This window comes from Carassius carassius, chromosome 14 (assembly GCF_963082965.1).
Source record: "Carassius carassius chromosome 14, fCarCar2.1, whole genome shotgun sequence".
Lineage (NCBI taxonomy): Eukaryota > Metazoa > Chordata > Actinopteri > Cypriniformes > Cyprinidae > Carassius > Carassius carassius.
The window spans coordinates 8,051,248-8,067,367 of record NC_081768.1 but is presented as its reverse complement, the minus strand read 5'-3'; the positions used below and the strand labels follow the sequence as shown (position 1 = coordinate 8,067,367).

At 36.7% G+C, this 16,120-nt stretch overlaps 1 protein-coding gene across 1 annotated transcript in view; it reads right to left on the bottom strand.

Moving 5' to 3' along the window:
• Positions 1 to 2,266: 2,266 nt before the first annotated feature.
• Positions 2,267 to 16,120, bottom strand: part of kcnh5b (potassium voltage-gated channel, subfamily H (eag-related), member 5b) — a 46,313-nt gene continuing 32,459 nt past the window's right edge. Inside the window, exon 11 of the mRNA XM_059565872.1 lies at positions 2,267 to 4,025. Coding sequence (XP_059421855.1) covers positions 3,012 to 4,025 — 1,014 coding nt within the window. The 3' untranslated portion in view covers positions 2,267 to 3,011. The remainder of the gene's footprint in view (positions 4,026 to 16,120) is intronic.

Genomic DNA, 16,120 nt, shown 5'->3' with positions numbered 1-16,120 from the left:
GCTGATGCCTTAGGGCCATAGTCTATCCTTGTTTTTGAACAATGTTGTTGCCAGAGATTTTGCTGCTATGGTAATGTTGGCATGTACGATATTCACCAGCATTCCCAGAAATGTCAAACCTCCCCCAATATTGCCTTTGGCCCAGATTAATTGCAAAAATTACCCTTCTGTCAAATCACTTCCATTCAATTAACTGTCAACTAAACAAAGTCTAAATCTGGCCCTACTCATGGACAAGACAAGCTCTTTCAAACAACTCCAGGCATTCGAGCTGACAGGTACAGATCCAACCAAATGAGCTTCTAAATATAAACAAGAGAGAAAATGATGGGAAGCACTGTATAGTCGTTTTACACAACATTGTCTGAAACCTTTACGTTCATTCATTTTTGGTCTTTTTAAATACTATATCTGCACTATTTCAAAGTATCAAATTAGATCATAATGTAAATGTTTGTGATAACCAAATTTTATCACTGGACAATGATTCTGAACTCTCATAAACATCTAAGCTTATCCATTTTTTGAAAAGCAGTGATTGTATAAATATGTTCCTATACAGCAATGCTTAATTTATTTTAAAGCTTACACAGCTATCAGTTTCAATACACATTTTTTCAAATCACAAAGAGATTGACAGTGATAAGAAAAGGATAGTTAGGCCATGTGATCTTGTAATATTAGCTTGCATGCAGCTACATTGCTACAGAGAATTGTCTGATAGACAACCTGATCAATAAGAATCTGATAGTTTTCATTCATCGTAATTGCAATATAAAGCGATTTCAAAATGATTGTCAATACTGAAAGCATTGGTACAGTAGTTACTGTATTTTCCAGAAGTGGCTAACTATGCTAACTAGAAAAATCCTTTACCCATTGGTCTTTCTCCTGATTAAATGTGTCAACAGCTTAAGACCGTGAGACCAAACAAAACTGAGACTATTCAGTACACAGAAGGCAGACCTCATGTAAAATTCAACACAGCACAAGTCTTTGGTTTTACATTCACAAACACACATTACTACTGAAATGGGCTTGTATCTGTGAAACAATATTTGTGTATAACAATATGTGTGTGTGAGTATATAAAAGAATATAAAAGCACAAAACTGATATTTTAAAACCAGGCCAATCCCAGATCTTTAGCAAGCTCAGCAAAAGAGAGACAGAGTGAAAGATTGTATAGAATCTTGAGGGCTTGATGCTAAGCTGCAGCACAGCTACCTGAAAATTGACTTCAGCTGAGAGCTTCATCTGTCTTTCTTTTGTAGAGAACTGGATCAAACCAGCAGGACCATAATAGCTGCACTCTTAACCTGTGCAGGTTTCTTTTAACTCTCTGCTACCTGGAAACAAAGAGAACATATGATAATGATTAAAAGAAATAAAGGAAAAATTACGAAAAAAAAGGAAATATCAAAAAATTCTAATAAATACAATGTGTGCATGTACATATGTGATCCTTCAGAATCATTCTATTATGCCGATTTGCTGATTTATTAATAATGTTGAAAACATGCTGCTTAATATTACTATTTCATATTTTTAGGATTCTTTAATAAATAGTTTATAAAGTAAATAGAAGTTATACAGTAATTAAATAGAATGTTTTAAAATACATTTCTTGTAACAATGTAAAAGTCACTTTTAATACATTTTATGCATCCTTGCAGAATAAAAGATTTAATTTATATATATATATATATATATATATAATAACATTTACAGATCCCAAAATATGTGTGTGCACTGTACACAGTAGCTTTTTAAGTGAACTTCAGAAGAAATAAACACAACAATACCTTTAAAAGGATACAATCCTTAAGAACATTTTCAGATTTGGTTTTCGTTGACATTGTGGTGTCCTGATCTGCAGAATAATCTTGTTTTGCTGAAGAGAAGATAATGGTTAAGTAGCCGAGATGTGTTTCAGTCATGTGCCTTCCAGTCCTAATACAAGGGACTTTGTTTTGAGAGCTAAAAATATCATTTATTAAGTTATCTTGAATATGTGAACAAAATGTTGCAGTTTACAATTTTTTAAAGTCAACAGATATACAGTGGTGAAGCTGCATTTCAGGCCCAAAAACTGCTACTGATGCTATATAAAATAAAACAAACCCAATAACATTCAGTGGAACATAAATGAAGGGCATATAATCTTACACGCTCCAAAATCCTTGACAAAAAAGCTGAAATGAAAACTGACACATGTAAGTTAAAATGTGTAGATGACAGATGAAAAACAGACCTGTCCAACACCGATAACCAGTGCAAGGTTTGTTTCTTCAGCTTTATCTCAAGAGTGATGTTTAGGTCCTTTAAGGCAAAGTTCTTGAGTGCTGTTTAGGTCATTCATGCATATGTAAATGTTTCAAACACAACACATTCTTCTTCAATGATCTGTCATGCTACATTTTGTTAAAAACCTGAATGTACATTATGGTGATACCAAGACAATCAGCAGTCTCTTTCATTTACACATTGAAAATAAGCATTCTGTGAGAATAAATAGATCTGCATGCAGTTAACTGCATAATATACAAGCATTTAAATATCCATTGTACAGACGTCATCAGAGTTGTACATTTTTGGCAAGCCAGAACCCAGCTGGTCATGCATTATATATACAAACTCACACTGAAAAAAGGGGGAAAACAACAGTTCCTGTATTACTTCAGTGTGCAAAAAAAGTGCTGATTGAACATTAAAAACACTAAAACTAAAAATCCTCTTATTTTTGTATTTCTCCGTGCATTCCACTGTGCTCTGATGGGGTTAGAGTTCCTGGCAGTTATTTAGATCCAGAAACCAGCTCCTGTTCCCATACAAATGTTCAGGTGTCAGTTTTATCCTCAGAATTCAGAAGCTAGAAACCAACCCAAGCTCCTATTTTGGGCATTCCTGTATAAGCTGCAGATACAGGTGCCAAATTTGGATGCACCAAAGCCCCAGTGATGCTACAAATGCTTCATCTCAAATGCTTATTGAATGCAAAATCTGTTTTACTATGGCAAACCCTCATCCTTTTCAGAGTCTGGTGTACTGAGTGTGGACACTGGGATGCTGCCTTGTGCTTTGTGTTTGGGTCTGTGCATTTTTGGGGTTGGGTCTTCACTAGACGTGGGCTTTGAAGTCTCTAAAAGCAGCCTGAGAATCTGTCCAACCCGTTCTTCTAAAACTGCCATCCTTTCATTCAGAGCTTGGATCTCTGTCCGCAGCTCCAGCCTTGCCTCCTGCAGCGAAGCCTGGAATGAGCTCTCACTACTGGGGTAAAAATCATGTGCTGGTCCTTCTCCTCCACCGACTCCAGGAACAGGGCTCTGGGGCTCTGAAACCCTATCCAGTCTCTGGTCACTGTAAGTCAAGCCACTATCCCAAGAGTCTGTTTTGTGAAGCGAACTCTTCCTGGATGTTCCAACCTCCTCAACACTTTCTATCTGAACTTTGACTTCTGGTGCAACGCGCTCCATGGACACAGCTTTAGCCGCATTGTTCAATCCATCCTTCCTCTCATCTTCTGGAGGTGAGCCAGGGGCAGCCATGTTGTTTTTCAGTCTCATCCAGCCACGGGCAGTTCCTGCGGGTTTGGTCCGCGCTGTGTTATTCACTTTGAGTCGATTTGTGAGTTGGTCACCACTGACCACGTCAGGTTTGAGTTCCATGATGTCGCGGTTGTTCTGCTTGACTGAGTCGCCCACTTTAGGATAGGCCAGGCAGTTCTGGATGGGTGTGATTTGGGATATGGTGACCACGCTGCTTGTGGACCCGTTCTGAACTGCGTGCAGTGAGTTCTGCATGAGGGAGGCGTGAGGTTTTGCCATGCGTGTGGGCTGCTGTAGATGCTGCTGATTCTTCTCTAGGTCCAGCTGGGCTGAAGCGCGGAGCTCTTTCTGCTGTTTAAACTTCTGGAAAAGTTTTCGGACCGGGTGGTCCACAGGAATGGTGAGTGGAACCTCATTCTTTGAGCGCTGCCTCTCTTCTTCCTCCTTCTTCACGTCGATGATTTTACGAAATATAAACTGGATAATGCAGAGAAGAAATACCATTAGTTAGACAGGAAATGGCATCTATGAGAATTTTAGAATCATCAAAACTTTCATTTACAGTGGAGATGAAAATCAGAGAATAACCTACAAGTTCCTAAATTTCGAGGTCACTGGTTGGAGTCCTATTTTTAGGTTATCCTAACAGGAGTTAAAGTGCAGTTTTTTTAAGCACATTTCATGAGTTTAATATATTCTGAATTACAGTATAAAGACTTTAAATATTTGAAAAAGAATGCTGATAAGAATTAGAGAACACTTTATTTGGTGTTAATCTCATGCTAACTTTCCAGTTTTGGAAACAGACTGAAACACTCTTGACAGCAGGTTGTCCAGATGAAGGCCAATAGCAGCCATAGCAAGAGAAGTTGGTTGTTCCAAGTCTGTGATTTCTTGAATATTTCTTTTTTACAGTGTCACTAACTCATTCAAGTCCCCCAAAAAGGCTGGTTGTCCAAGAAAGACAAATGCACGAGAGGACAGAATAATGCAGAGACTCTCAATGGGCAACACTGAAGCTGGAATTGCTGAATTCATTCAAAGCAAAGGCCTGTACAATTCCTACTAATTTTTGACTGCAGTAACCTTCAGAAATGTTTGCTTTAATCTTTCTTCATGCAACAATCATTGCTGTTTTTTGTTGAAGTATCTTGGTTATTTTAAAATTCCTTCAAATTCTGAATGAAATTTTTTTTTGTCAAAATTTTTAATGCTTTTTAAAGAATTATCCTGCATTTATTTGATCACAGCAAAATCAGTAATATTGTGAAATATTTTTTCTATTTAAAATAACTGTTTTATATTTTAATATATTTTAAAATGTAAATTATTCCTGTAATTTTCTTTTTTCCTCCTCCTGCTTGCATCTTTGGCCCGCATCACTGACCGCAGAGGAAACCTGTTCTTGATACAGCTAAGGTGAAAACAGACAAGGAAGAAGTTGGGGTGACGTGAACTTATAGCCTAGGTGGAGTAAAATACTTAATCGCATCATCTATAGCGCATTGTGATTGGATGTTTACACTGTCATACATGAGACAAACCAATGGGCCACTGGCTGCTTGCTGTCCCTGAGTGATGGTCCTTGGCAAAAAAAACAAACAAACAAAAAAATTATGTCGGCCCCTTAGGTGCCTCGGCCCACCGGGAATCCAGCCTTGCTTTGGTGTAACTTGACCAAATTCCTTGTTCGTAAATTTTGAGTTATTAAAATAGCTTTTTCTATTATTTAAAAATCATAAACACCAAAATGTTATTAGAACATGTAATAACAGGAATTTTGGAATTCCAGGGTATTATTGAAAATTTGGGGAAAGAAAGATTTAAATTATACATGTTTTTATTTTCTTCTCCCACCGTCACACTAAAGCTTCCATTCTGAGGCTTGCCATGGTCTGCCCCCAGACTACATGTGTTTTTGAGATTCAGTCTTAAATTATGTATCTGTTGTTCTTTTCACCCCCTCTTTGTCATTTTCCTGCCATTCTCTGATCTCATCTTTTTATAATTTTTTTCACCACATGAAAATCATCAAGTTCTTTATCTGAAACTAATTTTTGGTGATAGGTTCATTTAGTTCAGCTGATGATATTAATTAACTTGTGTGTCTTTCTCCCAAGTTAACGTAAAACATGAACAAAATCTATCTATCTATCTATCTATCTATCTATCTATCTATCTATCTATCTATCTATCTATCTATCTATCTATCTATCTATCTATCTATCTATCTATCTATCTATCTATCTATCTATCTATCTATCTATCTATCTATCTATCTGTCTCTCTGTCTGTCTGTCTGTCTGTCTGTCTGTCTGTCTGTCTGTCTGTCTGTCTGTCTGTCTGTCTGTCTATCTATCTATCTATCTATCTATCTATCTATCTATCTATCTATCTATCTATCTATCTGTCTATCTGTCTGTCTGTCTGTCTGTCTGTCTGTCTGTCTGTCTATCTGTCTATCTATCTGTCTGTCTGTGTGGTGCCATGTTGAACTGAATTAGAATGCAAAATCAACATACAAATAGCTAACTTGTCTATTCACATTGAGCCGGGATAGGAACAAATTAATATATTTTTTATCAACCATTTTCCTATTTTTCTTAAGAATCTGTTTTGTTTTGAAGAATCCATACTGAGTGCGTTTGACTCCTAAATCTGAACACAAACATACAAAACTGATGGATTAGTTCAGACACTGGAGCCCACAGAAAGAGAACATCTGTCTATTCTCTTTTGCCCTTTTTCTGAAAGTCAGCCAAACAAGAGCTGAACACTGCAACATTCTCTGTTTGAACATTACAACATTTTCTGTCCCACAGAGGCTATGTTTGAGATCACACACCTTCCTCTGAAACACAAAGCTCCTGGTAGAGTTTAGAGTTATTCACACAAAACCAACAGAAATTACAGTATTTAATGAGTTCCAATCACAGAGGGAACTGTGGGTATTTGTGTTGTTTTTTTAATAACACTGGGAAATGAAAGCTCATTAGAACCTATTCCTCCTGACCCCTTTCAAGGCAGTAATTGCTTGTACGCCTTTTCAACACATCTGCAAACCAAGTTTTATGAAAAACCCAGTAAATTTGATTTCACTAACTGTGGTAAAGCTGGGGATGTACTGGCCATAGGGAGCACAGTGATGCTGGGACTGTTGTCTTGTAGGCTTGTCAAAATCAATTTAAACATACAAAGCAAAAACAAAGATTTGAAGAGAGAAAAGGTTCTGATATCTTCAGGCTGGTCCATTTATGCCAATGTTGTGGATTCGGGCACAGAAGCAGCAAAGTTCTCTAGCCTGTCACCGGACAGTGAGTGTCTGGCCCCTGCTTTGACTGGTTTTTCTTCTTTCTGACCTCCATCGCTCCCTGTGCTGTGACAAGAGTCCTCAATGAAAGGTTAAAATTAAGGCAGAATCCCTTCAATGATGTTGTAAGCAGACATAAACCAATCAATTAGTGCATGAAGAGCATGTGAGTGATTAGGAGAGCGAGGCTCTACTTAACTAAACCTCAAAAACATGAACAATTAATACTAAGGGCTTAAAAGTAAATGCAACCAAAAGAAGTAGAGAAGATTTACAGCCTTTTCTGTAATTTTTAATAAGTAAATGACATTGGCTGCTGAAAAAGATGAGATCATGCACGTTATGATATTGTAATCATGTACCCTCTTGCGGAAAGCACACAATGGAAATTTGTAATATGCATATTCAGGTTTGTGAAATGCATATGGTAATATCAGAGAAATTAACATTGCCAGAAGGCATATTGTATAAACAATTACTGCCACAACGAGGTGTACGACAGAAATAATTACATGAAGATCTATAAATTGTTTCATATCAGAAGAAAGATGCAGAAGAGGAGGCATTTATAAACTCATAAACTCCAGCCTCGGTCTGGGTCGAAGCCATTATCACATTCTTTACGGATCCGAAGCAATGATACGGTTCGAAATTTTCAAATGGACCGACTCACATTCACCTCAAAGGTGACTTTAGCATCTCACTGTGTCTAAACAAGAGACAGCGGTTGCTGACCTGACTGTCCTTCCCTGAAGGAATATCACACACAATGCACATCACAGCAATATGCAATACGCAAAACTTCATGCTTTTTCTTGGTATATAAAAGCACTCTGGCTATTTTAAGATTCCACTTCTGATCTTGGAGCAACAGAGTGAAGGATTTGCGCACTGGTGTGTGTTCACCTGCAACTGTCAACAGAATAAGAGAATGAGAGATAAAAAAACAGCTGTTATGACGCATGTGAGTGCTGTGGTCAGTGGAGCAATTAAAATACTCTAGCAACCATAAGACAGATATCATATATTCAATATACCAATATCTATCAGATTGTCTACCTGTGTAAACATTTTAAACCCGATCTTAAGACATGTCTGCTTAATGAGGCCTTTGCTGCTTCATGAGGACTACTGGTTTGGATTAGATGCATTTAAATGAAAATTTATTTTAATCTTGCATTATTTTAGTATCTCTTTCTTTGTATTTCTTTGAAATTGTACAGTACTTTGGTACACTTAGATTTTAAGGTGCTTTATAAATGAGCTGTGATTAGATTTTTGCAACTACATGTTTATTTATTTATTTTTTTTCAAAATGTTAATGCAATCAAAAGTTTGGTGTTAGTGATTTACTTATTTATAATAATAATAATAATAATAATAATAATCAGCATGGAATAAATGTAATGCATTTCTTAATTTTAAATTACGACAAAAGTAAGTTTATAATGCTACAAATTATTTTGATTTCAACTTTCTATTCAAAGAATCCTTAATAAAACTATCATTTCAACAGGTTTTGATAATAATAACCATTATTGATATTTAAACAATAATTACTGAACACCAAATAAACATTTATGATTAGAACATTAGAATGATTTCTGAAGGATTCAGCTTAGCCATCAAAAAATAAAATATATAAATTTTTGTTAAAAATGCAGCCTTGATGAGCATAGGAAATGTTTAATAAACATTGAAAACACACACACACACACACACACACACACACACACACGCATATACAGTATATATACAGTACAGACCAAAAGTTTGGACACACCTTCTCATTCAAAGAGTTTTCTTTATTTTCATGACTATGAAAATTGTAGATTCACACTAAAGGCATCAAGGGCTATTTGACCAAGAAGGAGAGTGATGGGGTGCTGCGCCAGATGACCTGGCCTCCACAGTCACCGGACCTGAACCCAATCGAGATGGTTTAGGGGTGAGCTGGACCACAGACAGAAGGCAAAAGGGCCAACAAGTGCTAAGCATCTCTCGGGGAACTCCTTCAAGACTGTTGGAAGACCATTTCAGGTGACTACCTCTTGAAGCTAATCAAGAGAATGCCAAGAGTGTGCAAAGCAGTAAACAAAGCAAAAGGTGGCTACTTTGAAGAACCTAGAATATGACATATTTTCAGTTGTTTCACACTTTTTTGTTATGTATATAATTCCATATATAATTCCACATGTGTTAATTCATAGTTTTGATTCATAGTCATGAAAATAAAGAAAACTCTTTGAATGAGAAGGTGTGTCCAAACTTTTGGTCTGTACTGTGTGTGTGTGTGTGTGTGTGTGTGTGTGTGTATATATATATATATATATATATATATATATATATATATATATATATATATATATATATAGAGAGAGAGAGAGAGAGAGAGAGAGAGAGAGAGAGAGAGAGAGAGAGAGAGAGAGAGAGAGAGAGAGACTTTTAAGCTTCTTTTATTTACAGACACTTATAAGAAACAATAAATATTAAATTTCACAAGAAAGCATTAAAAAAAAATCCTACCTACTTATACATAACTAGGTTTTTAGCGCACATTCAAATTAATTTCAATTCATAACATTATATCATAACCTCTCTCTTCACTTGGTTGACATAAAATACCTTTAGTACCCCAGAAAGAAAAGAAAGAGTCAGTATCATTTACAAATTCATAAAACCTGTACTCCAAAATTAACCTACTTTTTACCAAAGCCTTAAACATATGTAAAGGATCAATTCCTCCACTAAGAAGTTTTTTATTCTTCCTTGTCAGCCAAATTGCCATTTTGGCCTTACCAAACAAGAAATTGACCAAAACTGTTTGTGTCCTGTTTGAGGCACTATATTTTGGTCCAAAAACAAAAAGACCATTTGTAAAGTGAAAACCAAAACTATGACTCAATTCTCCCAATACACCAAACATGTCTTTTAGCCTTGAACAACCAATAAAAATATGAAAAACAGTTTCTGAAATTCCACAAAAAGAACACTCCTCCTCTTGCAAAGGATTCAGACGTGCCTTATATCGATTTGTTGCTATTATCCAATGTGAAATTCGCCACTGCAAATCTCCATTCCGTTTTTCAATTGGTTTCTTATATAAGGACCTCCAACTACCTTTTGGGGAAGTACCAGACTCAACAAATTCAGTCCACTTAGTTTCTGGAAGTTCTTTTAAAGCTCTTAAATTGAGATACTTTACACACACACAATAAAGAGCTTTCTTAGAAGTAATGTTAAAAAGACCAAGTTCAGGTGTCCTAAAAGAGAGCAGACTTCCTTCAAACTCTTGCCAGTCTCCTACATCCACAGCCACACTGATGTTGGGGAATGCATTCTCTGATTTTTCAACTTTTAGTGGCAGCACAGGAAAAAAGACTTGAATTTCAGCTAGCAGTTTTTTCACAACTCGAACAGAACGGATACCAGTCTTTATGGCCAGTTGTTCTGCAGTAATCCACTGGTCATTTGACCTAAGATGGCAGATCTTATGAACCCCTGCTCTCACCAAGCTCGTACGTACAGTCTGTGATTTCAAAATCGCACTGGGTAGGTGAGAATTAAAAATTAAAGGTTCTTCAAGATCCCAGGGACTCTGTGTTTCAGAAATCTCCCTTTTAACAATAAAAATCTGCCATGCATTGAGTACTGAGGCATAAAAAGATGGGAGCCTACTAAGATCAATCTCCTTTAAATTCATTAAAAAGAGATGTCTGTCCAAATTCAACCGTCCCACTCGATTCAATAAGGCACAAGCCACTCTTATCCAGTTCTGAGACTGATGATAAAGTAGTCTCTGGGCTGTTTGCAGTCTAAAAGCAGCCACTTTAGACTTAATATCCATGAGACCTTGGCCTCCTTCATGTACCTGCAGATACAAAACTGACTCTCGTAGCCAATGTTGACCAGACCAGAAAAAATTTACAATCAATTTTTGGATTCCTCCAATTAAATCTTCTGGTGGATTCAACACAATTAATCGATGCCATAGGATAGAGGCGGCAAGATTGTTTATAACCAGCACTCTTCCCCTATAGGACAGTTGAGGCAAAATCCAGTTCCATTTTGACAATCTGGCACAAACTTTGTCCTTCAAACCTTCCCAGTTTTTTCTTTGGTAGTTTTCAGAACCCATGAAAATTCCTAAAAACTTAAAACCATTTTTTTCCCACTTAACATTTTCAGGGATGACTGGTAAAGGCATTTTTGTTTTATCATTACACCAGAATGCTTCTGTTTTACCCCAGTTGAGTTTTGCAGATGATGCTCTCTCATATAATCCAATACTGTAACTAATAATATCAATATCTTTTTGTTCTTTCACAATTACAGTAATGTCATCCGCATATGCAGTCAGTTTAACAGAATGAAGGCCATCACCAAACAATAAACCAGACAGATCTTTTCTTAGTAGACATAAAAGTGGTTAAACTGCTAAAACATAAAGCTGGCCTGACAGTGGACACCCCTGCCTGATACCCTTCTGTATACTTATTGGTTGGCTTAAACCACCACCAATCTTTAGAATAGAAGATACATTCATATACAAGAGTTTGATCCAAGATATAAAAACATTTCCAAACCCAAATGCATGCAATGTTTCAAACAGAAAACCATGGTCCACTCTATCAAAGGCTTTTTCCTGATCCAGGAACAAAAAACCTACATCCACTTCATACAGTTTAGAGTAGTCCAAAATATCTCTGATCAGAAAAATGTTATCATGTATTGTCCTTTCTGGGATACAATAGGACTGGTCTTGATGTATTATATCCCCCAAAACAGATTTCATTCTATTAGCCAATAACTTAGCTATTAACTTATAGTAAGATGTTAGAATCGATACAGGCCTCCAATTTTTTAGGAAACTCAAGTCTCCTTTCTTGGGTATCAGGGCCAACACTGCCCGTTGACAACTTTTGGGAAGTAGTTTATCTTTAAAACATTCTTGAACCACCTCATAAAAGTCTCTTCCAATGATCCTCCAAAAAGCCTTATAAAAGTCCACTGGCAGTCCATCAATTCCAGGTGCACGGCCCGCATTCATCTGTATCACTGCATCAGTTAGCTCCTTAAACGAAACAGCACTGTCCAGAGTCCGACTCTGCTCTTTAGTGATGGTAGGAAGCTGTTGTAGTAATTGTGAAACGCATCCAGTATCAGTGTCCTCCTTTTTATAAAGTTCTGAATAGAAATCCACTGCAATCTTTCGCATTTTCCTTGAATCAAAAGTCTTTAGTCCATCTGGTGTTGTTAAACAGTGCATTTCATTTTGTTTTTTTGAGACCTTTTCTAAATTAAAAAAATATGCAGTGGGAGCATCCATGTCGTGTATAGACATAAACCGTGACCTTATTAGGGCACCTTTAGCCCGAACTTGCAATAAAGTTTCAAGATCTTGCTTCTTTTCAGATAACTTTCCATCTAATGATGAATCTGAATGTTGAATCATTCCAGCTGTAATCTGAAAGATCTCTTGCTCTATTTCAGACATTCGTTGTTTAATGTTTCTAGTAGACAAGAAAGTAAATTGCTGACAAAAAACTCTTATTTGGGTCTTTCCTATCTCCCACCACTGTATCAAACTTTCAAAATCATCCTTTTGGGAAACCCACTCACTCCAAAACAATTCAAATTTTTCACAAAAAACATTTTCTTTTAACAACGCTACATTAAACTTCCAGTAAGGACTTTTACATTTTTGATTTGTCAAGGCAATATTCACTGAAATAAAATGATGATCTGATATACAGCATGGAAAAATGTTACACTCCATTAATCTATTATTTTCTGTACGCTTAATATAGAGCCTGTCAAGTCTAGCTGCACTAATCCTCCCTTGTGAAACTCTTGTCCATGTATATTGTTTTACAACATTATTCTTTTCTCTCCACACATCTATAAGATCATGTTGAACAATAATACTTTTCAAGAAAGAAGCTGATACAGAATCTGGTTCCTCATTATTTCTGTCTAAAAGAAAATTTAGAGTACAGTTCCAATCACCACCGACAACTATAAATTCATCAGGAGTAAAACTTTTTAAAAAATCTCCCAACTTTTTGAATAACAAAGTTCTTTCTGTGCCTCTATTTGGAGCATAAATATTTATGAAAACAAATACTTGATTATGAATTTCAGCTTTCACAATGAGAAGACGTCCTTTCTCCAATTCTATTTTTGATAAAATATTAACATCAATATTAGCTGAAAATAAGATAGCTACTCCAGCACTGATATTTGTGCCATGGCTTACACAAGTTTTCCCTTCCCACCACAAATTCAACTCGGATTCATTATTTGAATCACTGTGCGTTTCTTGTAAAAATATTACATTATTATCTTTCAGCCTAAGAAATTCAGATAGTAAAGCTCTTTTCCCACCATCCCTCAACCCATTAACATTTAAAGATCCCACTCTTAGAATCTGCATTATAGGGGAGAGAAAAAAGAAACAGAAAAAAAGAAAGCAGAAAAACGACAAAGTAAAAATAGATCCCACAGCCATGTGCATTTATTTTTTCCGTTTAAACATTTTTGCCTGATCATTTTGAGCTTTACGTGCAGCCGTCATAAATTTTTTCAGCCTAAATCTTTTTTGTTTCGAAATCACGTCGTAACCAACAGTCTTCTGAGCAATCATTACCGATTTAACAAATTTGTCACCATCAGCGAAGTATTTTAAAACATCAATTTTTTTGCCTTTAGTTTGATCCAGAAATTCGTTTAATTCCTCCACAGAATAAACGTCATTCATCGACTGACTGTAATCAAATTCAGACACCTCCGAGCCGCTATCACATCCCTCCATCTGAGCCTCATCGCTATCTTCATCTACTACCAAAGCAGACTGCAAACCACTACCACTCTCATCCTCAACACCAGTACTCAGTTCACTGTCCTTTACATAATCAACTACATCATTTTTCGAAACATCTGGGACGCATTTGTTTTCAACATCTTGTTTAAACAAATTAAAAGCACTCACCTCTGATTTTGAACTCTGTTCTGAAGCACTTTGCTCAGTTGGGGATTTAACCTGGGTTATTTCGCTGGGTTGAGAAATTCCACAGGTAGAAACAGAAGCCTCGATATCCTCACCTTGAGTTTCCTTCCTCTTTTGTTTTTTTGCTGGGATCGTTGTTTCTTTTACAATGTTAAGTCTTTTTTCCTTATCATGATTTTCAGTATTCTCCGTTCGATCTACGTGCTCATCAATATTTCCGTCCTTCACTTCATTCTCCGTCTGTTTTTTATGCGGGCAAGTAAATCTCTTATGCCCCAAATCTCCGCAATCAAAGCAGCGCATACTATCTGTTGTTGCGAAAATCATGTACGAGCTATCTCCATGTTGTATGCGAAAAGAGATTTCCAAAGTCTTAGAGGGTGCATTTAAAAACATGAAAACATGTCTTCGAAAAGACAACACATGTTTCAATACAGCATTTTTGCATCCAAGTGGAACTACTTTGATGGAACTAGCAAACTTACCAAATCGACTAAGTTCTTTGATAATCTCTTCATTAGAAATGAAAGGAGGCACGTTTGAAATCGTTACTTTAGTAGCAGGTGCGCGCAATGGCGTTATCTGCACCAAAGTGTCGGACACAACAATTCCGTTTTCAACAAGCCTGTTCACTAAATTTTCCTCTTTTAGAAAAACCACGACGGCCTTGTTCATTCTTGAGGCTGAGACTATTTTTCCATGTCCTACAATCTCTCCCATTGCAAGTAGAACATCTTCTACCGTAAACGCTTGATCCGAAGCAACTTTACATCCATTCTTGATTGAGAAAACAGGCGTTCCCTCACCAGAGGGAGACGCCATAGTTTTCTAAATCAACAAACGGATTTTAACAACTTTTTTTTTTTTGTTTGTTTTTTTTGTTTTTACAAAAATAAAACAAAAACATTTAAGTGATAAATGAGAAAAAAAGAAAACCCCACCATAAAAAAAGAAAACGAGAAAATTGAAACGAATTCAAGCGCACCGCTCTCACACCCCACGCCACACTCTCACTTCCCAGCATGCACCACACACGAGAGAGAGAAAGAGAGACAGAGAGAGAGAGAGAGAGAGAGAGAGAGAGAGAGAGGCACATCTGTGGTTATTCTGAACATGTCACTTGTCAGTCCTTTCCAGTTTGAATGTTTATTATGTGTGTGAAGCACTGAGGTTTGAGTGACTTAAAATTACATAGAAGCCTGTTAGCAACACAATTGCATAACATAACTTGGACACACACACACACACACACACACACATAAACTGCAATCCCACAGTGGGGAAGCGTCTTCTCTCTGACGAGAGGTAATTGGCTCAAAATGTGTCCACAGCATTTACTGCTGAGAATCAGTGACAAATGCTTCAGACCCTCCTACTGTCACATTACAGTTAGGAGGAAACCAGGTGTGCTCACACACACATAACAACTCCTCATTATATACTAATAGATAATGTAACCTCATCTTACATGTAAGAAACCCCAAACAGGTGGAGAAATAAATAAAATTCCCTTGACATTATGGCAGAAAAAATATCACACACACAAGCTTTCAGATTTACAGCTGCCACATCACTCCAAGTCCCTTTCATGCATTCTTGCCAGCAAGTGAAAAAGCTGGGCCACTCCACTCCTCCTTCAATCTTTCACTCTCTAGAATGTTCTGGAAGTACTCCAGAGAGAAGCCATTATTCCAAAGAGAAAATCGGCAGGGGAGTCTCACCTTCTTGCCTGAGGACCTGTGTGTGTGTGTGTGAGTGGGGGCGCTGTGTGTATCCATGATTAGATAAGATTTTTTCTTGGTAAGAGCTCTTGGGGACCATCCGCCTGAGGGGAGCGAATTGGAGCATTTCATCTTTATCCATTTGTTTGTGTGTGTGTGTGTGTGTGTCACTTCTTTCAATCTGTTTTACATATATTTATCATATAAAGTGTTTACACTTGTATTTATGTATATATGTTCTCTCCTGAGCTGTAGCACTACAGCGAATAAACTTCACATAAAAAACATCACTAATTAGACCACTAAACAGACCAAATAAAGATAAAGACAGGACTGAGAGGGAAAACAAATGAGAGAGAGAGAGAGAAAGAAAGAAAGAAAGAAAGAAAGAAAGAAAGAAGTGTCTTGGGGGGAATTCACTTAAAGTGAATGTGCTGTCCACATGAGCACCTGTTTCACTAAAGGAACTGCAATCAGGTAATGGTATAAATGTTAAAAATTATTATATTATATTATATTATATTATATTATA